General features: G+C 51.5%; 1 protein-coding gene across 50 annotated transcripts in view; it reads left to right on the top strand.

Moving 5' to 3' along the window:
* Positions 1 to 22,907, top strand: part of MICAL3 (microtubule associated monooxygenase, calponin and LIM domain containing 3) — a 223,105-nt gene that overhangs the window by 137,239 nt on the left and 62,959 nt on the right. For 39 of the 50 annotated variants that reach the window (XM_078343060.1, XM_035281233.3, XM_035281829.3 and 36 more), the window contains 4 exons: positions 1,462 to 1,569; positions 2,308 to 2,494; positions 8,574 to 8,662; positions 9,584 to 9,671. In XM_078343060.1, the coding sequence (XP_078199186.1) occupies positions 1,462 to 1,569; positions 2,308 to 2,494; positions 8,574 to 8,662; positions 9,584 to 9,671 (472 nt within the window). Of the gene's footprint in view, positions 1 to 1,461; positions 1,570 to 2,307; positions 2,495 to 8,573; positions 8,663 to 9,583; positions 13,971 to 22,907 lie in introns of those variants that run through there. The other 11 variants (XM_078343180.1, XM_078343173.1, XM_078343153.1 and 8 more) reach the window with 2 other exon arrangements.

The raw sequence follows: 22,907 nt of genomic DNA, 5'->3' as shown, positions 1-22,907 counted from the left end.
TGTCTGTCCCAAGCCTGAGCTTCTTCAGTGTCCCTAATCTAAAGAAGGTTTAGATCTAAGAGCCACTAGTTTGTCCTGACCACTCATAGGTCTAATCTGTGAAGTTAATGGGCACATGGCACCAATCCTTGGGAATCCTGTTTTTGAATTAAAAGCTATAATTGCTTCTTCGGTTCAGCCGAGCCTTGAGCTTAGCCACGGGAACAGCTTCCTCACGTGTGCGCCTGTGAGCCCTCGAGCGCCTGCTTCCCCCTGCCCGGCGCTTCTGTGATTCTTCCTCACACGTGACCTTATGCATCTGTCCGTTCAGGCCATGTCCTATGGGGGGGCTGTTGGCATCCCCAGGACAATGGCTGATGGTGAGTTTCTGAGTCAGAATTAGGGTTGGGTTCCCCCACAGGGCAAGGAGCCCCCTTACTGCATGAAGTTCATGAGCGGAGCCTCATACACATGGTGGCATGGCCATCTTCACTTGGAAGGATGACCTGGTTGTAGAGTCTCTAGAGGACTTCCTCGTGGGACGGGTCAGGGCGGGACTGCCTGGGCGCCCAGCTTAGGTGTGAGCAGGGCACCTTACGATGGAGACGTGGAAGTTTCTCCTGTGCTTTCTTCAGCATTGCCAGAAAGAGGCATGGGTTGGTTGGGTTTTTTCTGTTGCCTTTCTTCAACCTCAAAAATAATCCCTCTTGGCCTAGAACACATTCTTCTCTCCCTGGGTTGGTGGAGCAGCCTGGCTGCATGGTCACACCTTGTGGCCAGCGTGCCCAGCCCAGTCTAGAAGGCCTTGGCCTCAGCACCTGGGTGGGCCACACGGGCCTCATCGTGCTGCCCTTAGACCCTTCATCAGCAGGGAGAATGGGCTGAGAAGCCTTCTTCCAAAACAGCCTGGGAGTGTTCGCTGCCTGTGGCAGGCATTGTGGGTCAAGCGTCAGGTAGCAGGAAGAGCTGGCGACGACTGCCACCCACGCAGAGGCTGCCTGTGCAGGAGCAAGTGGGGCTCCTTCTGATGGGGGAGTGGGCCTCCTGGACCGTGGGAGGCGGGGTCAGCCTGGGTACCACTGCGTGCATGGCACCCCTTGAGCTCTGTGAACGTAGCCGGGCTTAGCAGGACCCAGATCCTGCCTGCCCTTCTCTGTGCGCGTTTGCCCTGCCTCTACCACCATTCCCTGGAACTGTGCATTCCACAGAGATGGGAGAGACCAAGTTCTCGCTGAGGAAGACGCTTTCCCTGCAGCCGTCCTGCCTGTGCTGGTTCCCCTGTGTGGACACTGAAGCGATGTTTTTCTTACCACCGGTTTTCCTGCTTGTGAGCACTGTGTTGGCATGGTTTGCTGCTTCACCTTGTATTCAAATTGCACTTCTCAAAGATTTCTTTTTTTTCCCGTGACTTCTTAATTTATGTATTTTTTTTCCCTTCTCATGTCCCTTCATTTATGTCATTTTGTAATCTTCAACCAATAGAAGTATATAAAGATGTACACAGGCGGAGTGAGCTCATTGGCTGAGCAGATAGCCAATCAGCTTCAAAGGAAAGAGCAGCCCAAAGCCCTTCTAGACAAGAAGGAACTGGTAAGAGACGCCTCCAGGCACTGTCTGGCTGGACCCAGCACAGCCATGAGAAACACCTGTGTGCTTGAGTCGCTTATAACTTGTGCAGCCGGTATATGCCATGCGGTGATTGCTTTTGAAGTTGTCTGGATTTTGATAACCAGGTTTCTAAAACTGCAATAGTTGTGTGAAACAGTGGTCACTCTAGAGTCTGGGGGACCCTGATATATTCATGTAGAACCACGCCAACACTGAATAGATACCGATACAGTTATCCTCGAAACAGAACTCTGCCAGCATTTCCGTTTCATCTGGGGACCCACAGGCCCCTTCCTGCCTTCTTCCATGTGTGTCTTTTCCATCATGCCCCTCCCAACTCTTCTCGCCCCTCTCTCTCCATTGCTCTTTCTCTAAAACTCTTTCTCAGAGATATTTCCCAGCCTTGCCAGGCTGTATCATAGCATTACTCAGGTCTGGTGTGAAGCTCTGTGATGCTGGCTCCCTCATCAGTGGCAGGCTGGCTCGGGCTCTAGCGGTGGTGCTGAGTGTTGTCTGCCAGCGCGCAGAGGCATTGAATGTGGTGGTGCCATCGCTCTGTGGCAGAGACGAGAGCATGGTTGACCGTAGCCAGTTAGTAGTGTGTCTCAAAGCAGACCACTTAGTGTCGGCTTCGCTCTCACCAGGGCTGTGCACCTCTAGGGGGGCCTGCGTGGCACTCCCTGGGGTGCTCCTCTTCCACCTGCCCACTGCTTCCTGCAGGGCTCCATGAAGAAGGAGTTCCCGCAGAACCTGGGAGGCAGCGACACTTGCTACTTCTGCCAGAAGCGGGTCTACGTGATGGAGAGGCTGAGTGCCGAGGGCAAGTTCTTCCACCGGAGCTGCTTCAAGTGCGAGTACTGCGCCACCACCCTGCGCCTCTCAGCCTACGCCTACGACATCGAGGACGGTGAGACGCCTCGTGCCTCCGGCCCCACTGAGAAACTGTGCTTGGACATTGTTTCCCTTCGAGCTGGGGGCCTTTGGGCCCCTTCCTGCCTTCTTCCATGTGTGTCTTTTTCACCATGCCTCTCGCAACCCTTCTCGCCCCTCTCTCCCTCCGTCGCTCTTCCTCTGAGACACTTGTAAATATTTCCCAGCGTCACCAGGCTGATGAGAATGGCGTACATTTCCTCAGTCGGCTCCCTAACCTCAGGACACTTACTTGGTTTCTGACCTCAGGGTGGGAACTTGAGATAAAAGGAACACAATAAAGATAAGGTTTTTATCTTTACAGAGGGGACTTGCAAGTCCATAGAAGTCACAGTTTTTGCCTAAGGTGGATGACAGCAACTTGGAGCTGGGTCCCAGGTCCCTGGGTTCTCAGACATCTGCTCTTGGAGGTGACTGCAAGGTGCCTCGGGTTAACACCTCTCTGGCTCTGTCTAATCTCTGTCTGGTGAATTGAGAACTGTTGCGCAGGGCCTGAGTCTTTTACTGTGGTTTTCAAGGCCTGGTCTTTTGCAACATGTGCTGGTTTTTACAGTGAAAAGACCTTGGTGAGATGAACAGTAGAGAATTGTGTACACAAGGATAGAGCCATCACGATGGGCAGAGGCAAGCTGGCCACCATCTGATGACCTTGGTTGGATTGATGACCCCCATCTTACGCCTATTCCTGTAGGATGCTGGAGGGGCTTCATGGGAGGTAGTCTTATAGATTCCGGAGTAATGAGGGGCCTAGAGTAATAGGAGAGGCAGTAATCTTTTTTTTTTTTTTTTTGAGAGACGGAGTTTCGCTCTTGTCACCCAGGCTGGAGTGCACTGGCACGATCTTGGCTCACTGTAACTTCCACCTCCTGGGTTCAAGCAATTCTCCTGCCTCACCCTCCTGAGTACCTGGGATTATAGGTGTGCACCACCATGCCCAGCTAATTTTTGTATTTTAGGTAGAGATGGGGTTTTACCTTGTTGGCCAGTCTGGTCTCAAACTCCTCAGCCTCCCAAAGTGCTAGGATTACAGGCATGAGCCACTGCACCTGGCTGAGAGGCAGTAATCTTTATAAGGTGACATAAAGTCCCTGACATTGATAGAAGATTGCTTGTCTTTGAGATTATAAAGTGACGTCATATAGGAGAGGGATGCCATGCCATTAGGACCTAGTCACTTTGGCCGTCCTGAGAGTGAACAAACAGGCACCTCTGTCAGAAGGAGCCCAGAGAGGTGAGCTGAGAAAGGCTGACTCCTATCTACTATGGTGCCTGGGTAAAAAGCACTCCTGAGTGGGGAAGAACAGAAGAATTAGGACGCTGTTTAGATAAGGCAGGCAGATTGTTAGCTGTCAAGTCTTCTGTTCTGCTTCTCCCACACACCTGCTCTCTGGATCGCGCCTTTGATCTCAGGGATGGGGCCTGGCAGAGGGAGCCCACCCAGCCTCGTTCAGCTGCCTAGTTAGCCTCCCACCGTGGGATCTTCCCCGAGAGAAGATGCCGCAAGGTGCAGCTGATTGATCTATGGGTACTTTTGCCCCTGCATGGGTGTGCATCTTTGCTGCATTCTGTGGAGGATGCAGAAGGATAATGGGTGCCTCCAGGAGCTCCCTTTCCTGTGGGGATGAGACCATACAGAGTAGCAGGCAGCACGAGTCTGTGCAGTGAAAGACCCAGCCACACAGCCTAGGCTGTCGCTTCATAGAAGCGCAGGGGAGGAGGAAATCCATGAACTTCAAGAGCAGCTTGGAATGACCTCCCCGACCCTTGGCTAGACTTGGAGAGAGAAGGGTATGGTGGCTGAGTAGAGGGCAGAGGTGCACGTCTGGCAGGAGCTCGGATGGCAGTGACCATGAGGCCAGGGCACGATGAGGCCAGCCTGGTTGAGTGCCGTATTTTTGACACTGGAGCAGAGAAACAGCCGTGCTAAACCAGCTCCCCAGATTTTAACCCCGAAAAAATTTCATCAGCTTAGTCCCTCCACAGATGTCAGAGGACAGGTGGACTAGAGGCAGGAAGGAACTTCAGGGGCCTGTTCTTTATCCAGATTGCCAAGTGACTCAGAAATCTAACTGAAGAGCCTCAGAAAACAAAGAATAAGCCACGGGGGTTGTGGTGTGAGAAAGTAACCCAGGCCTGTGCTGGGCCAACACATCACACCCTTTGTCCTCACAACAACCCCATTAGGTAGCTCTTTATTTTATTTTATTATTATTTTTAACTCCACCTTTTAAAAAAAAAGAGGTAGCTCTTTGTTACTGTAATTAGAAGTCAGGAAGCTGAACTCAGAGAACTTACGTATCGTTTGTCCAAATTGACACAACTAGTGATAGCCAGCTTGCACCGAATGACACCCGAGATTCACTCCAGGTCAGAGATTCGGGGTAGTGACTTCAGGCCTGCTGCCAACTCCATACTAGAAAATTGAGAATCATATTTGAAGCTGTCTCTGTGTTTTACTTGTGGTGCTGTTTGTTCTGTCTTCAGCTCTTTCTAGGGATGCCATCTACTCAAACACAGAGCTGCTCTTTTTTTTTTTTTTGCAAAGCACTAGCTCATTTGTGATAGCTGCCAGCTCTTAAGATAAGGACCCTAAATTAGACAATGTCAGGCCCTTTCCTGTCATCTTGAGAAGAGGCACACACTACCTGCACAGGTGGTATGTGCAGGATGGTCCTCGTCAGTGATGAGCCTGAGGTGGTCTCCATCCCTGCAGCAGCCCCCAAGCCAGCCACACATCTTCTGCCTGGACTGCTGGCCTTGCTGCCTCTGTTACACCCCAGTCTGTTTCCACAGGGCAACCAGAGGGATTTTAAAAGGTGTGACTTGGATCTCACCAATGTCCTAGCCACTGCCATGCAGAGAGCACACAGCCTTGTCCCAGGCGGAGAGGGCATTGTGCATCTACCCCAGCTGCCCCCAGTGTGCTGTGCTCCTCCCTCCAGCATCATTCCATCCCATACACATGATGAAGCCACTGCTCCCTGAGGACGGGGCTCTTCTGTGTCCTCTCCTGGAGTGTACCCCCAGGTCTCCACAGGGTGAGCTGCCTGTGGCCACCGTCTCCATGTAGTGCTCCTCAGAGAGGCATCTGGCCCTTTTGATAGAGGGCAGCAGCTCAGGCACTGCTGTGCCCACATGGTTCTGCATGCAGGGCTCTCGCTGTCTCATCTTACCCGTGCGTCTCTGGAGAACCTGTCTGCTTGCCTGGGGGGCTGTCAGTGCTCAGATCGGTAGCTGTCTACTTCAGTAGCTGAGTGGCACTCAGGCCTGGGGTGAATGAATGAATGAACGAACGAATGAGTGGCCTGTTTGACCTTGAGTTTCCCCTGTGGCCATCTGTTTTCTCCATTTCCCTTTTCCAGTCACACTTATATTCAATTATCAGGATTCCTTAATTGGTACCAAGGAGAATCAGTCACTTAACTGAATCACCCGAAAGTCATAGCTAATTTTTAAAAATTAGCATAGCTGGGTTTGCCACTGAGGTGAGCCTGGCAGTGTTGTGGTAGTGCAGGCTCTGGTGCCAGCATCGTGGGCTGCATCCGCCTCTGCGGTTCACTGACTATGGGATGCGCTAGGCAGGTCCCTTGGCCTTCTGTGCCTCACTGCGAAAGAGGTGGGTACTGATGGCACCTGCCTCACGTGCTCATTTGGGGACTAAATGAGTTGATAGGTGGAAAGCAGTTAATATAGTGTCTGGCACTTGGTAAATGTTAACATTAAAATTAGCTTTAAAAAAAATTTTTTTTAAAGCACAAAGTTCCATCATGTTGAGTTTGGGAAGGGATATAGAGAGATGTGTACACAGGACTTGTGCCATCTCATTGAGTGTCTCTACCTACAAGGCGGGTGCTGTGTTCACCTCCATGGGAGGAGACATATTCCAAAAGACTGGTGGGTTCACACGGCTGCTCAGCAGCTGAGACAGCACTAACTTAAGTGAGCTGATCTCAGGAACTGAGACAGCACTAACTAAGGTGAGCCGGTCTCAGCAGCTGAGACAGCACTAACTAAGGTGAGCCGGTCTCAGGAACTGAGACAGCACTCATATCCCTCGCGTCATCTGTCCTGCCTTCCGAGAGAAAACAGTTCTCTGGAACTTTGTTATTAGGCTTGGAAAACTTGTTTTTGAAATGCACACCTCTCTTCTTTATTAGTTTAGGATACCAGAGCAGGGTTCAAGGAGGATTCAGTTGAGTTCAATTGAGTTATAGTTTTAAGATCTTGCAGAAACAAGCAAATTCATGTAGAAAAAAGCAGAAGAAAAAAAGGAAAGCCATGATAACATTTTAGTTTTCGGGTACTGTCATAAACAAAGCTCTTGGGTACAAGTAACAGAAACGCTACGCAGATTACAGCTGACGCTTTGCTTAACAGCTTCCATCCAGATAGCCGTCAGCAGAGAAGGGTTGCCCCTTCCCTCCCCTCACCACCCAGCGAGCCCACCCTTAGCCACATGGCAGTCTGCAGAGCACCCTGTCCTGGGCGGGGTGGAGGGAGTGGGTGCCCGGTGGCCTGGGTCATGCGTTACTGGTGGTGGAAACTCAGGCCACTTGGTTGCCAGCCTCTGTCAGAGTCACATGGAGGAGGGCGGGGTGTTTCTTAAAGAATGAGACATGAAACAGACCAAAGCACGTAGCGCGTGATCCAAGCACTCATAGGTTTTATCTCACCCCAGCTACTGGGGGCCAAAGTTTACAAAAGCTGAGTGGCTTATTCACGTGGGGAAAAGCAGCTGTGAAGCGACAAGCAGCATCCCATGGCTGCACTGCCCTGCTGGAGAAGCAAGCATAAGACTGGCCATCCTGTGGCCGTCAGGTGTTCCCACTATAGCATCTCTGCATCCTGGCCAAGCGGCAGTAGCCAGTGGCACATTCTATTGAAGAAAATATACTAGGCGTCATGAAAATCATATGATAGGTATGTCTTTCTCACAGAGGTACTCAGCATTGAATGGGGAGTGCAGGTAAAACTAAAAGAAGTCAGTTTCTCTGAAGGAAAAGAAGGAGGATATGATCAGGTCGTCAGGGAAAGGGAAGAATGCCATCTTACCTTTCTTTTCTTTGAGGTCCTCTTATTGTAGGTTTGAGATCAGGAAAGCCCATTTGTCTAAGAAGCACACTCTACAAATGAGGAAAATGAAATGGGGTGACCTCTGTTTCAAGTTTCTATAGTAGGGTCTATCACTTGAGATTCAGAAGTCTTACCTCTTTAAGTGAGAGTAAGAAGAGTCAGAGAAAATGACTCTGAAGTTAATTCCAGTACCAGAGTCATGGGAAAAGCCAAACTCAGTGTTGTTCAGATTGTTCTGACCACACCCCCGGGGGGGGGTACACGTTACCTTAAGACCCAGACACAGCTGAAAGTTCCAAGATACACTGTTTCATTCTCATCATGCCACAGTACCCTCTGGTTTTTGTTCCGTTCTATTCTGTTCTGCTCTGTTCCATCCTACTCATAGTCCTCTGCAGACTTTTTTGTTTTGTAATGTCCTTTCCTGCTGTTCCTGACCCTCTGAGGGGACACAGCCTGCTGTCGGCCCAGTGCCGGCTGGTGGAGGAGCGGTGAGGGATAGGGTGCGGGAGGGGGAGCAGCAGAGGTGGGCCTGTCGGAGCCAGTGCCCAGCGATGCCCCACCCCGCAGCCTCCTCGCCTCCACCCCACACTTGTATTCATTCTTGGTTCCCCCAGCAATGCTGCTCGCAGCGTTTCATGTGACCACGTCTTTGTTCCTCACACACTGCCACTTTGTTTGCTGGCCCTGCCACACAGGCCTTGCATCTTTGCTCTGGGCACTGATTGGGTGATGCCTCAATGGCCTTCACATTCCCAAAGGAAGAGACCCCCCTCAGGCCCGGGGAGAGGAGGGCTGGAATCAGAGTTTACCGGGAGGTAAACTGGCTTCTCTGGACAAGAAAGCTGGGCCCAGGGAAGGCTGGGTGGGTTGATGGCCTCCTGAGGCTGAAGGAGATGAAACGGAATGGCTGAGAGCAGGGAGGCGTGTTTGGGATCAGGGCCTGGCTCATCGCTTGTGTCCCTGCCTCTTGCTGTTCACAGGTAAATTCTACTGTAAGCCACACTACTGCTATCGGCTCTCTGGCTACGCACAGAGGAAGAGACCAGCGGTGGCTCCCCTGTCTGGACAGGTAATGGTGATCATCCTGTAAGTGGGGGAGAAGCAGTGGGTGTTGCGGCCATGTGGCTGTGGGCCTGCAGTGGCCAGCCTGCAAACGCCCTGCGGCCTGGCCTCTCTTGGGAGCAGGGAGGGCCCGAGATGCTGTTGCAGTCCCGGATGGGGAGGGAGCCATCTCTTCATGGGTGATCTAAGGTTGCCTCATTAAGGTAAGGCTCCACTTGCCACCTGAGTCGGGCCCAGGGGGTGATGCAGCCCTCCGACTCAGCTGCATAGACATTTGCCTTTGTCAACACACGCACGTTTCTGAGAGAAGGACACTCGCCACTGGGGTGACGCCTACTCATGGCGTCAGGATTAGAGGATTGGAGCCCTCCTCCAGAAAGGCGGGGCGGGAGAGGAAACTCGGAAGGCTCCCTCTGCTCCTTGGTAGTGCCACCCTCACTCCCCACACCCACAGGGTGCCCTGCCTGCGGGGCCTTCAGTTATCTCATGCTGTGAGTTATTTGTCTGAGAACTTTTTCCTTTCTTATGGTCTTTTAAATGAGGGTGGCTTCTCCACCTGGCTTTGCCAAGGTGAACCCAGCAGTCTCTTCAGCATGGCTGCTGCCTTGTCAGCATGCCTGCCTGTCAGTCCCCCTTGAGGGGCTTCTGTTTCCTGCAGAGGGACCTGCAGGAAGAGGTGCACCTAGGTGGATCTAGACCTTGACTCCCGGTGACTCAAGAGGCTGAGGTGGGAGGATCGCTTGAGCCCAGGAGGTCGGGGCTGCAGTGAGCTGTGATGGCGCCACTGCACTCCAGCCTGGGTGACAGGAAGACCCTACCTCTTAAGAAAAAAATTAAATGTAAAACCAGCCTGTCAGATTGTCAGTCTCTCTGGGGATTTAAGTGCTTCAGTCAGAGTCACTCTTCTTTTTCTCATGGACTTTCATAGGAGGCCAGAGGACCCCTGCAGGATGGTCCCACCACAGACGCAACCGGACGGGCCAACGCGGTGGCCGGCTCAACCGAGAGAAGCGCAGGTAGCCTCACTTCCTTGTTTGGCTGGGTGGCGCGTCACTCCCTCGGCCTCTGTGACAAGGCCAAGGGCATGAGCCAGCACCTCCAAAGCAACCTTTCTTCAATCGGGCATCAAGTGGCCCAAAACCCTCTGGACTCCTTTTTCATGTGCCAGCTGCTTGCGTTCGGGGTCCCCTTTCTCTATGGCCTGTCGGAGGTGCTGGTGCAAATCGGAGGGGAGTTCCACTGGCAGGCTGTGACCCAGTGAGGGGGCCGTCTGGTGGGCGGCAGAGCTGTGAAGTGCCATCCCTAGCCCCGTCCCACACCATCTCACATCAGGGCAGCCCAGAGCCCATGTAGGTAGACAGGAGCTGCTCCCGTCACCCCTTGTGAGGCCAGGGCCTTCATGCACTTGTCTTCAGGCTCCTCTGACAGCATGGAGCTGTGTCCATTAAGCCCTGGGGTCTGGCTTTGCATTTCCCTGCGTTTAGGATTCTGCGTGCTGTTCCCTGTTGCCGCTCTCCCGTCTGCCCTACACCGTGTGATGGGGCATGCCCTGCTCTGACCCCTTGGTCACTGGGCTTCTCATGAGGCCCCAGCACTAATCCATCCCACTTTCACGACCACTCCTGGTGTTGGGAAGTGAACGCCACCATCTCTACCTCTAAAAACACATATATTCTGCTCATAGCATGGCAGGACTTGCAGGGTTTGTGGGTACAAGGCCTGTTGGGAAGAATTATGTAGGTTTTTTTCCTTAAAATGGCCCCTCTCAGCTCCATGTAAAACTTGCCTGTGAGATGCATCCACAGGTCCACAAACTGCCAGGTGTTCTGAATGCCTCACATGCAGTTCCAGGTGGTTCACGGTGCAGGGTCACTGTGGTGAGAGGAAGTCAGCAGGGCTGTGTTTCTGCCTGTCACACCTAACTCTTGTTCAAAACTCAGAAAAATTGGAGATGGTTAGCCAATGCCAGAAACCATGGAGAAGGAGTTGATAATAGAATTTCCATGGGGGGACAAGAGAATTACCCATTTGGCCTTCAGTGAGAGGTTCCCAGAGTTGCATCCTTTCCCTTCCTTGAGAGCTGGTTCATGCAGGCCTTGTGGTGCTCATCCTGGGAGAGGGAAAATGTGTTTAGAGGCACAGGGAGCTGGAGGCTGAGACCCAGCAAGCCCCAGGCAAGCGAGGTGAACTCAGCTCCTGCTACTGCACGTGCTCTTATTATAATCTGAGCAAGGTTTTTAAGTGCCCTGCAGGTGGGACCTACATTTTATAGCCGTGTTTCAACCATTAGTGACTTAAACCTTCTACAACCTTGGACATCTTTATGATCCATCTTTCTCATGAAGTACCAAGAGCCCTTTGCAGCTGACACTCGGAGTGTGGACAGAATCACTGGCAGAGAAAATAACCCCAGGGGTCTGGCCTTACGCTACAGAATGCACGTTGGGTTGGGGAGAGTGCCACCTTCTCAGTCTGGGCCCTGTTCCAGCAGAGATGGATTTTCTGAGGAACGCAGCTACCAAGTAGAACATCTCAAGGAAATTAAACTGCATTTGGGTTTGAAGTACAGAACATTCTTTAAAAAGAATTAAACATAATGAAGTTTAGGTTATTCCTCAATGAAGCCAGGTTTGCCGACTTCCCATCTGGTTCGGGTTGCCATTCTTGCCATCTAAGTGAAAGTATGATGGGCTTCGGGTTTTTAGGGGTTCTAAAGAATTAAGAGTTCCATAGAGAAAAAGAAGAATGTTCTACATAGTGAGGAGAGAGAATAAGAGAGGACAGTCCACAGTGTGGTGAAAGAGCAAAACCACCGAGAGGGTCAGCCCTGAGGACGTCTCTGTCCCGGTGGTTCTGGATTCTGAGCAGACGGTGACTTGCTTGGTGTAGCACAGGAGTTCAAAATGTGTTGCCCCAAAGGAATCACAGTGTGGACCCTTTCGGTGAATGACAGGCACTGTCCCCCAACTTGGGTAGCAGAGGCCAGCCAGCTCAGGGCTGAGGGGCTTAGCCTCCGGCAGCTCAGCATCTAGAACATGCTTCAGGCACCTTGCCTCCCTGCGAGTTCACTCTGCTGCCAGCCTTGGTAGAAAGGGAACAGGATGATGGGTGGCATTTTATGGTTGGCATGAAATAGATACCTCCTTTGATAGAGATTTCCTTCTTTCAGTATGAAACTGAAGCTTTGATGACTTGACTAGGTTTCCTTTTGAAAAGCTTCAGAAAAGCTCAGGTGTTTCAGGATCCCAGAATGAATGTCGTAGAGAGCAGTCATTAGCCCAGGCCCATGGTAGCCGCCTCCGCTGTCACTCAACCAGAAGAGGCAATGATGAAGGTGCTTGACTCCTGTGTGTGACTCAGCCTTCCTCCCTAGACCTACTTCCCCAGGAGGCAGGGCTGGTACAGCTGTGACTGGGCAGGGTTTCACCCGGCAGTGCTTTCACTCCGCGCCTCCTCTTTATTTGTGGCATTTCTCCCTTCTCCCTTATGTTCTTTTCCTCCTTGTGCCAAAATTCTTGCTGTTGCCAAAACAAAAACAGAAAAACCACACCTCTACCTAATTATAACCCACAGTTCAAAGGACCCACTCTAGGTCTGCTGTAAAGTGTCACCTTTCTCTGGTAACCAAATCTGGGCCTGCTGCCTAACTTAGTGTTTGGGGGCATTGTTGACAGTATTTTTGTTTGTAATGTGCTTTTAATATAGAAATGCTCTTCTTTGTTCTTAAATCTATAAATGCGCTGTTTCCAAGCTTATGCTTACTACTACGTATTAGTGGTCCTGGCACAGATTTTCTTACCCTGGCCTTGTACTACCCACCATGACTAGAAAAAGCTTGAACAACAAATAGGCAGAGAAAGGAAAACCCCAAATGGGATTACTTTCCCCTTGGACATGAGAAGTTCAGCTGCAGGCTTCTTGAATTCGTTTTTGTCCAGAGGAATCCTCTTTTTATCTGATGTGGTAGATGACCAAAAATGAAGCAGGGAGGCCGAAGGCATAGCCGGAAGGGAACAGAAGAGCTTTTTCCCAGGAATGTGTCATCACCTGGTTCATTGGCAGTGCCGGCCACAGAGATGGGAGGGGAGAAACACGATAGCTTCCTGTCATCTTACGGAAACAATGATCTGAAGTCACAAGTGGCAGTTGCCTGCCCCCAGTCCTCAGACACTCCTTGTCTGATAACCATGAGGTTCCATAGTTCCAATCCGGAATGGGCCATTAGGAAGTACAGCCCTTTCTCACACCAGCTAGAAGGGTAGCCAGGCGGTATCATTTCATTCACCCTGGGGTTCCCACCTGACGGGGAAGTTAGGAAGTCCTGCTGCTTCCAACGTCCTCTTCCCTTCCAGGCATTTGTGGAAAACCTTTTAGTAGAGCAAGAGCATTCTGCAGTCCAGCTTACCTCCCACGTTACCCCAAGAGCCATAGTGGACGGTGGTGTGTGAGAATGTTCATATATAGGTACACATTTATATGTATATAGATCTAACTGCACATATAGGGGTAAATATTTATATATTGTACCCTAAATTATAGTAATAATAATTGTGAAGCTATTTCTAAAGCTTCTTGTTCCTGGTTCTGAGAACCACAGGAGCCTCATACCGGGGAGCTGTGCCCCTGGTCAGGGCTTTGAGGGTGCACAGCAGCCTAAGAGCAGCACGCCTGTAGGGAAATGAGCCAGTGGGCATCTCAGAAAATGAGCAGCACACACCCCCCAAGAAATGGCCTTAAGAGCAAACGTGGAAAGCAGGGGGCTGCTGCTGGCAGGGCACCATGGAGAGCCAGGCACCCGCCTCAGCTGTCTTCTCTCTGGCTTGCACGCTGGCTCCCTGAGGTAGCTGTTTGAGCCCCCTCCTGTTTTCCAGTGGTCAGTGCATCTTCAGCTCTTTTCTGCAGGACATTGGGACACTCTTAGGCTGTCCCCAAGGGGTTCCACCATAGCCTTGAAGTCCTGAGCAGGGCTCTAAGGGGGTACTTTTCTCCTGAGCCATTCAGTTGGGGGTGCAGGTGGGAGGGGCGGGCACCCAGCCGGCTTCCCAGCGGTGGTACGAGAGCCCAGCAGGAGAGGATTAGCTGTGCCAAGGAACACGCTGCCTGTCTGCTGCCCACTTTCCCTCAGCCTTTATTTTTGCCCTTGTTTTTAACCTGTGCTGTTGTGAGTTCTTGGTGTGTTTCTTTGTGCATTTTTATTTAATTGTGTAACTTTGTTTTTTCTGTTTACTGTGAAACCAAGCTGTCATGCTTTTAATTTTTTTTTTAATCAACTGTCACATTCTTATTTAAGAGAATAAATTCCAAACATCTTCGGGTTTCTGAGTTTTTCTTTTCCTTCCCTTTCTCTTGACCAGAGGGTGGGAAAGGGGGAAGGTCAGGCAGGTCTTGGGAGTGGGCTTGAGGCCACTGTGGCTCAGGACTCCCACTCCTGGGGTCAACAAGACAGCAGAGGGGCAAAGTGGAGAAATAGGTTTTTATAGCTGACACAGGTTCCCATTAGCAGAGGACTCCTGTGTAGGGGCTGGAGTGGTGCAAGAAGTTTTGCTTTGTGGCAGCTGCAAGTGGAGAAGAGCAAGAAAGATGCCACCTTGCCCATGGGCCTCAGGTGCGGTACGCCAGCGGGCGGGCCTGTGGGCTGGGTGGATGGAGGGGTAGAAATGCCACACACAGCCTGGTCAACCCTAGGGACATGGAGCCAGTCACCTTCTTCCTGCCTCTGACTGGCAGGGAGCTGGGGCCAGGGTGTGTGTGTCCTCCACCAGGCGTGCCTGCAGGCGCAGCACCCTTGCTCCTGTTGAGGTTGAAAGTTCTTGCTCTTTCCTCCTTGAGCTGATTTCTCTCTCCTGCTGTCTTTGGTGTGACCTGGACACTGAGCCGGGATATCTGATTCTGTTTGGCCGTTCTCCAACCTGGAGGGACTAGCCTGTATTAAAAACAGACTGTCCCCTTATCACACATGCCGCTGCTCGCCTTAGCAGCCATGGCAATGCTCCCACATTTTGCCAGCTGCAGTGGGCACAGGCCTAGCTTCAGGCTGAATTGGCCCGAGAGAGGACATTGTGCTGTGGTGGGCAGGCTGCTCACTCCTAAGTCTGCACCCGCCGGGCCCTAGGCACTTGGCTGTTCTCACATGAAAGAGGCCTCACCGGCCTCCATTCCCCCAAAGCAGCTCTCTTGGAAGGGGAAGAGGTCTTGGCTTCCCCATAAATCAGAGCAGCAGGAACCTGGGGTCTCCTTGGCATTCTTGACAACCACAGTCCATGTCAGGGGTGGCCTCACCACCACCACCACCACCCCCCACCCCCCTTCCCCCCCCGTCGCTCACAGCTCTGCCATGACACCATCATTTTCCTCAGAGCCTTGCTGATTCTGAGGGTCTGGGTGGTGTCTCCTGGCCTGTTCATGTCCTTCCCTTCCCTCAGCCCCCCAGGTCCATAGCCTCTTGCTCCCCTTTCTCTGAAACAAGTCAGTCAGTATCCTGGTGCCTGCAGAAGGGAGAGAAGGAATTGGAATGTGGGGGGCGCAATGAATGACAATAAATTGATGAAGAGTCAGTAATACGGATGGATACGTACATGTGCATAATTTTCAAATCTTAGCCCCTGGCTGCTGTTGCCTTCCCATCCGCCAACAGTAAAGAGGAAGGGAGCACTGCCGCTTGGAGCGATGTGCCGAAGCTTCCAGCAGGAAGGTGGGGGCACCCAACATGACTCTGTGCTGCCCATTGGGAACACCCTGGAAAATTCCCTTTGAATCTCAGTTTCCTTCTGAAACTTCTTGAAATCTGTTCTCTTTTCTCATAAATTCCCTGTCAGTTTCCCTAATTAACTCACTGCCGAAGAGAGATGTCATGGCACAGACATGGAAGGAGAGCAGGCTGTGAAAATGGGCCGCTCTCTATTTTCATTCTGAAAAATAGAGCAGGATGATGCCATATAGGACCTAGGTCCTACAAGGACCCCCTGAGAGATACAGATAGAAAAACGCCCATGTGGGGCTCTGAAAGGCAGCAGCCAGGCGGAGATTTCAGGAAGAGCTCTTCCGAATTCCAGCCCTTTTCATGAAGCCCTGAAACCTCGAGACTCAAAAACCAGCCCTTATCTTGCAGCTCACCCAGCCAAGTGCCTCATAAGTGCCAACAAGTAGATTAGTCATAATGAAACAAGGGGCAGTGAGGCCCATTGGCGCTCCTGCCCAGGACAGGTCATGGCACGGCTGGGCTCCTCTCGCCCACACCCAGAACTCTCAGCACCCTGTTGGCTGCCAGCACCTCTTTCTTTACAATTGTTCCATGTCTCCTCACTGCTCACCTTGGCGGGAGGGGGTGGTAGCCTTGTCTGCAGAAACACCTTTCATCGCCCTCGAGGGGACCCACCCTCCAGGCGAATGGAACTCTCATCAATTACTTCCGGGTTCTGCCAGGCACATGACACCAGCTCCCTTTTACTTCCGGTGGGCCAACTTCCACGTCGCTTTGTGAAAGCAGTTTATGAACACTTTCTGAATATTTTGGGGGCACGTTAATGGGTCTCCAAGAAGGACATTGGGCAAGAGGTTGAATGACTGCCAGCATCCTCACCCTAACTCAGGCTAGCTAAGCCCAACCTTGTCACTGAGGTGCTTTTCCTCGCAACAATGAGAAGGGTGCTGTGCACAGGCAGAATGTGCCCAAAATGGGAAGAAGGCACATGCCCCTCAGAAGGCCCTTGTTGGCATGAAAGGGGAGTTCTGGAGCACCCTTCCACAGTCAGGGAGTCTAGGGCCCCAGCTCCGCCTTGTTGCAGACACTTGGGGCCATGCTAGGACAGTTCCTAGAAAAATCCTTACAGACCTTCTCTTGGCCTCTCGTGTTTTTCTTTACCTCTGCTTCTTTGTACTTAGCCAGCTCACATTTACCACATGAGACTGCCCGGGTGTGATTAAGTGACTGACTTCCCTTGTGCTGTGCTAACACATTAGAGTCACTGCTACTTGATCTCTGTTATTTCATGTCGGTGCAGCCTGATTTCTTTTAGGTCCTTACTTAGAACTCTTGGTCTTCAGTAATTGTTTTATGCTGAGTAGTCCCTTTCCCCAGAAAAACCCAAAGCATTTCGGCCCAGTCCCTCCTGCGTTGCTGGGATTCTGGAGCCTTCTGCAAGGTCAGATTGTCCCTGCAATCTGCATCTCAGTGTTACTCCGCCTCAGCCAATGCCAATTCCCCAGGAAAGGTGAACCAACAGAAGGGGATGGGCCCTGAGTTGTTCTGGTGGGAGGCACTTCTTAGTTAATGTGGAATTAATTCCTGAAGACCAACACCAGGCAAGGTCCCAAGGGCACTGGGACTCAGGGTTTTCCTGGGTCTTGGTTTTCCTCAACCAAAACCTGGCAAAACCAGAGCTGTTTTCCTGGCAGAGGCCTAAATAAGTATGTTTTCATGTTCTTCCAAGGCTCATGAAGCTGGGAACAACGTGTAAGAGAGCTCCAGAGAGGGGAGTACTCTTGGCATTTGGTAGCTGCTCAGAGCTCAAACCTGAAAACTAAAAAGCATGACCAGGCCGACTCTGCCCGCACCTGAGGGAGAAGAGGAGCTTGTCTCTAGGAAGCCACGCCGTAGAGACACGCTCCACAACCTTTTGGGCAGCAGGTCTGGTTTCATGGAAGAGTTTGTCACAGACCTGGGTGGGCGATGGTTTCAGGATGAAGTTCTTCCACCTCAGATCATCAGGCCCTAGTCAGATTCTCATAAGGAGCGTGCAGCATAGAGCCCTCACATGTTCACTTCACATAGGTGCCCCTCCTGGGAGAATCTCCACTGACTGGCAGGAGGCAGAGCCCCAGAACCAAGAATCTAAAAAGGCCAGGTTAGAGTGAGACCAGCTAGAAAATGCCTTTCTTACCATTTTACTACCGAGAGACTAGGTCAGTAGGTTCTTCTAAAAGTAAATGTTTTCTTAGCAAAAATTAACCACGTGATGCTGGGGAAAAAAAGTAAATGTTTTCTTCTAAAGTTTCATCTACTGTGAATTACTCTGAACCAGCCGCTGCCTTCCTTTTGGCCAGCTCAGCTTTCCTGGGGCATCGGCACTAGTAGAGGCACAGGAACGCTGTGGTGGAGGGTGCAGGGAAGGGGGCTCTGGGATCTCAGAGCAGCCGGAGGCGCTGTGGGCTGTGAGGAGCATGAAGGGCCGTAGGAGGTAAGAGCGAGTCCACCCTGGCTTGCTGTGTGGCTGAGAGCTGGCAGCCATCCTTCTTGCTTCTGAAAAGACCGTGCCAGGGGCCTGTCTGTGTTTGCAGCCAAGAAAGCCCTCTTCTCTGCTGAAATATTTTCCCCAAATAAAAATAGACAGTAGGGCCAGGCGCAGTGGCTCACGCCTGTAATTCCGGCACTTTGGGAGGCTGAGGTTGGCAGATCATGAGATTAGGAGATTGAAACCATCCTGGCCAACATGGTGAAACCCCGTCTCTACCAAAAATATAAAAATTAACTGGGCGTGGTGGCAGATACCTGTAATCCCAGCTACTCGGGAGCCTGAGGCAGGAGAATCACTTGAACCTGGGAGGCAGAGGTTGCAGTGAGCCGAGATCATGCCACTGCACTCCAGCCTGGCAACAGAGAGAGACTCTGTCTCCAAAAAAAAAAAAGTAAAACGTGCAGTGCACTCACTCCTATTTTTCCCACTGTGACTGATCTTGGTTAGTTTGCCTTGGGGGCCCTCACCATGCTCACTCACAGATGGCAATGCAGGGAGACACACAGCGGTGGCAGCAGTAGCTGACACTCATCACGTGCTGTGCGCAGGCCCTGAGCGGATGCTTCCTGTAACTGACCTTGGGTCCGCACAGCAGCCATAATGGAGGCTCCGTGGTGCACATGGGGAGACAGGCACCCGGGAGTTAGGCAGGCTTGGCCAAGGCCACATAATCAATAAACTCAGAGTTGGGCAGAGGCTCTGCAGAGGACACAGGAGCTGCCCTTCACCACTCCCTGCAGTCAAGAGCTCTATGCGTAGAGGCCCTGGAGAAGCCAGTGGGTTTCCATTTCATTTCCTGGGAAACACAGGTCTCTATTTATTTGACAACCATCCCAGAGTTGGGAATGTGCCTTTGGAAAGACAGCAGATTAAATAAAGCCAAGGGATTTCATCACTTGCAAGGTGGGAAGTCATCAGAAGAAACTGAGGAGAATGACAGCCATCAGACCGGAGATAGTATGAAATGGACTTTCTCCTCATTTTCTCCATATCATCCCTTATTTGGTTCTCTCAAACCAAGCCTGAAGTTTGATTCCTCCCTCCATCCGCCCTGCCAGTGATGTGGAGGATTGCAGAACGTGTTTCGGGGATGTTTGTTCTTCAGGTTCCAGTGTCACTGCTTCTAGCTTATAGATCTGCTGGCTTTCCTACCTCATTTTTAAGTCTCCAAGGCCTGAGTGATGGTTGGGCTGACATTTCCATTGTCTTATGGCTTTGCAGCTGCCTTTCACAGCCCTTGTAAGACGTTGCCTGCACGGGCCTGCGTGGGGTTTGGGATAGGGGAAGGAAGGCATGATTTTATACCTCTTTTTGTGCTGATAGTTTGAATCGAATCCCCGCAACAGGAGAAAAATAGGGACATTCTCATCTCCTCAGGCTTGGGCCACTCTGCTGAATTCACATATAAAGGAACTGCCTCTTAAGTCTTTGGGCTAAGTCTGCGTGTCACTCCAGGTGGGAAATCCTGGTTGTGCCTGCTGGCTGCAACATGGCTCAGCACAGAGAGGCTTTCAGGAAGCCTCCTGAGCATGCGCGGCCGGCTTGGCCTGACCTTGGCAAGGCACGCTGTGCCAAGGGCCCTCAGACCTCTCAGATTGGGTGTTTCTGGAAAATAGGGAAAAAGAAGAGTTGAGAACATAGAGCCAAGGTAGATGTGTTTTTCCGTGTCACGTTGTCAAGTCAGTTTTCTTCCTGGGTTTACTGAGAAGTCCTGCTGTTGTGTCCAAGTAGAATGTTCTGTCTGTCAGAGGCTTCTAGCGTCCAGCCAGGAGAAAGTGAGTGAATGGCGAGCTGCCCATCAGATTCATCTGGTCTCCTTGAATTCTTGCTGTGGCCTCACGCACATGACACACATGGGCGGAGGGGCAGGGCATGTGCAGTGCCCTCCAGGGGCATTGCTGGGAGGAGCAGTCGCCTTCCCTCAGTAGTCTTGGCATGAGACAAGGGAAAGTTCAGGCAGCTCATGCAGCTACTTGGGGTGCAGGTGCTCAGCGAGTGGCAGGGACCAAGTTTATCACAGCATGAGCCTCTCCCGTGGATTTCCTGTCTGTGGATGCCAAGCCCAGAGCTACCTGTTCAGTAGGCAGTCCTCAGTTGGTCCTCCAGGTACCACACTCCCTCTGGTCAGGCATTGCACCTCAGCAGCCAGGGTGAAGGGTTGTGATCTCACCGCTCTGAATGCACCTGCTCACATCAAGCCACAGTCAGAGCGTGTGGAGAATTGGTTGGTCAGCTTGTTTGGTAAGACATTAGAGTTAACTTGATTTAACTTCTAAACCAGGGCCTCTCCAGCCCAGCACTGTGGACTTTTTGGGCTGGATCCTGCTTTGTTGTGAGGACTGTCCTGTGCCTTGTGTGTTGGGTATATCCTTGGCCTCTACCTGTCGTCAGACATCAGTAGCACCCCCTCCCCAAGCTGTGTCAACAGAAAATGTCTCCAGACATTGCCAAGTGACCCAGGGGAAAACCACCCATTTGAGAGCCACAGATCTAGACCAAAGTTAGAAGAAGAAAGGATATGACATTGACATGCTGGCGGCCTTGGTTATATTGTGGGTGGGGTGGGAGTGGGGTAGACATGGGGGTGAGAATCTGAAAAGTGATCAGAGCAGTGTCGCCAGCTCCCAGCCCAGGCCTCCAGACCCATCAGCCCCCACACAACTGCGAGCATACTCCCGGTGGCTGTGCTTCCCCCACGTCGGGACCCGGTACCAAGACTGCATACTATAGGATGGTTGGGTGCAGACCAGTTTAGAAGGCAGACCTACAGAATAAAGCAGAGATCCTATGTTGTTTTCTGTATCCTTTGGATGTGCGCACCCTTTGGTGGCGTCCCCAGCCTCGGAGAGTGGAGCTGGGTCTCAGTGGAACCAGCACGGATCTTGAAATGGAAGACGTTAATTTGAGTTTCAGTTCTGCCACCTCTCATGCATGTTGCCATAATCTCTGTGAGCCTCAGTTTCCCCATGTATACAATTTTTAAATGGAAAAAAATGCTACCTGCTCCTCTCTCTGCTAAAGTTGTTGTGAAGAGCACAAAAGATATATGAAACTTGTTTATTTAAAAGCATTACAGAAATATCAAATATGATTGTCATTGGCAGGGATTCCAGGAAATGCTGGAAGAATTGGAGTGAGGGTGAATTAGAATTGTTTCTACTGGCTGCTTTTGGGTGTCCCTCTCTGGCCTGTGCCTGCTGTGGTGTTAGGATAAGGTGGCCCACTGAGATGTGTCGTCAGCCAGCAGAAGTTGGGGGAAGCAGAAGAGGTGGGTTGGCTGTCTCCAGGCTGCAGCAGAGTGGTCTGGGGGAGTTGGCTGGGGGAGTTGGCCTGCATTGCGTGCAAGCCGTTTTGAAGCATTATGAAATCTCTGTGGCTGCTTAGCTAAATGTGGCCTTGTTTTTCCCTTCAGCCTGCGTGGATGGGATGTGCGGTCACCTGCTGATTCCATGACACCCTAAGGGCTCTTTACTATAGCAACAAAAGCATAAACAACCCTACATAGGATTTACGTTAAGCTAAATTTTCCTTTTTTTTCTGAGAGACAAGAGTCTTGTTCTGTCACCTGGGCTGGAGTGCAATGGCACAGTCTTGGCTCAGTGCAATCTCCATCTCCCAGGTTCAAGTGATTCTCCTGCCTTAGTCTCCTGAGTAGCTGGGATTACAGTCACATACCACCATGCCTGGTCAATTTTTGTATTTTTAGTAGAGAAGGGATTTTACCATGTCAGCCAGGCTGGTCTTGAACTCCTGACCTCAGGTGATCCTCCCACCTTGGCCTCCCAAAATGCTGGGATTACAGGTGTGAGCCACCGACGTCCGGCCTACATTAAGCTAAATTTTTGACTCCTAACCTGAAAGTCAGAAATGTGAGTAGGAGCCAGGTAGCTTTCTCTCATGCAGAGTAAGGGTGTATGCGTGGTCCCGGGGCCTGTCTGGGGCTGCCGCTTGCCCAGCTGCTGGTGACCCTGCAGGAAGGGTGCCCTGAGCCTGGGCTGTGCACTCCTGCACCATCAGCCTTTGTTCTTGTTGTCTGTCTTCTCCATCCCTAGACACTGATGATGCTCTTCCAGGCTAGCCTCAGTGACCCTCCGACAGGTGAAAACAGAAGTGTGACTCTGATAGACCTGTCACAGGGCAGTCACGGGCACTGCTGCAGACACCTGTAGTTCCTTTCTAAAAATACATCGCAGCTAGCCAAGGGAATGCGTATATGTGATTTTGGGTCTTTAAAAGAAAGGCATCTGAACCTACTTAAGAGAGCCTTTTGCTGGAATGTGGGTTTGTCTCTCTGGATCCTGCGATGGAGACCAAGCCTGCCTCAGGCTGTGTGGCTGCTCTCAGGAGGGCCACGTCAGAGCTGACTTTTAGACACATTCTTTTGGACTGGGAGTGCCAGGTGCGCTCTGCTCTGGAGGACAAAAGGGTTGGCATAGAGCCTGGAGTCTTGGGGAGAGCACGCCAGCCTGGACTTGCTCGTGCTGAGCCTTACGCTCCTCTGCCCTTCCCCCACCATGTTTCAACACCGGGTCCCTTTCTGGTGAGCAAGCTGCTCCCCAGAACCAAACTCCTGTCTACCGTGAAGGGAAGTGATTGTGTCAGGACATCAGGCCATTCGAGGTAGTCTCTTGGAACTTTGATGTCCTCTGTGCCATTGGCGTCTTCATCAGAAGTTCTCTCAAGTGCTGTGAGAACTGTTCCTGACTTGGTGGACTTGCCTTCTCCATGGGGTGGCAGCTCCCATTTGTTCTTAGGGTCCCGCACAGCACTAGCTACCTGAGAGGCATGGCGGTCGTAAAGACTCTGTTAGGATGAGGAAACTAAGGCCGGAATACGCTGAGCATTAGAGTGGAGCAAAGCTCAGACACAGGACTGGACTTCTTTATCCTGATCACTTATTCAAAATACTTTACTGACTGCCGACCATGATGCACTGATGGCTCCAGGAACACAAAGATGATGAGAAGAATCCCTCTCCCCAGCAGAGCCTCTGGTTTTGGGTCCACTCAGACCTGAACT

Source organism: Callithrix jacchus, chromosome 1 (genome assembly GCF_049354715.1).
Source record: "Callithrix jacchus isolate 240 chromosome 1, calJac240_pri, whole genome shotgun sequence".
Taxonomy (NCBI): Eukaryota; Metazoa; Chordata; class Mammalia; order Primates; family Cebidae; genus Callithrix; species Callithrix jacchus.
The sequence above is the reverse complement of the archived record's forward strand: the minus strand, read 5'-3'. Positions and strand labels throughout refer to the sequence as shown.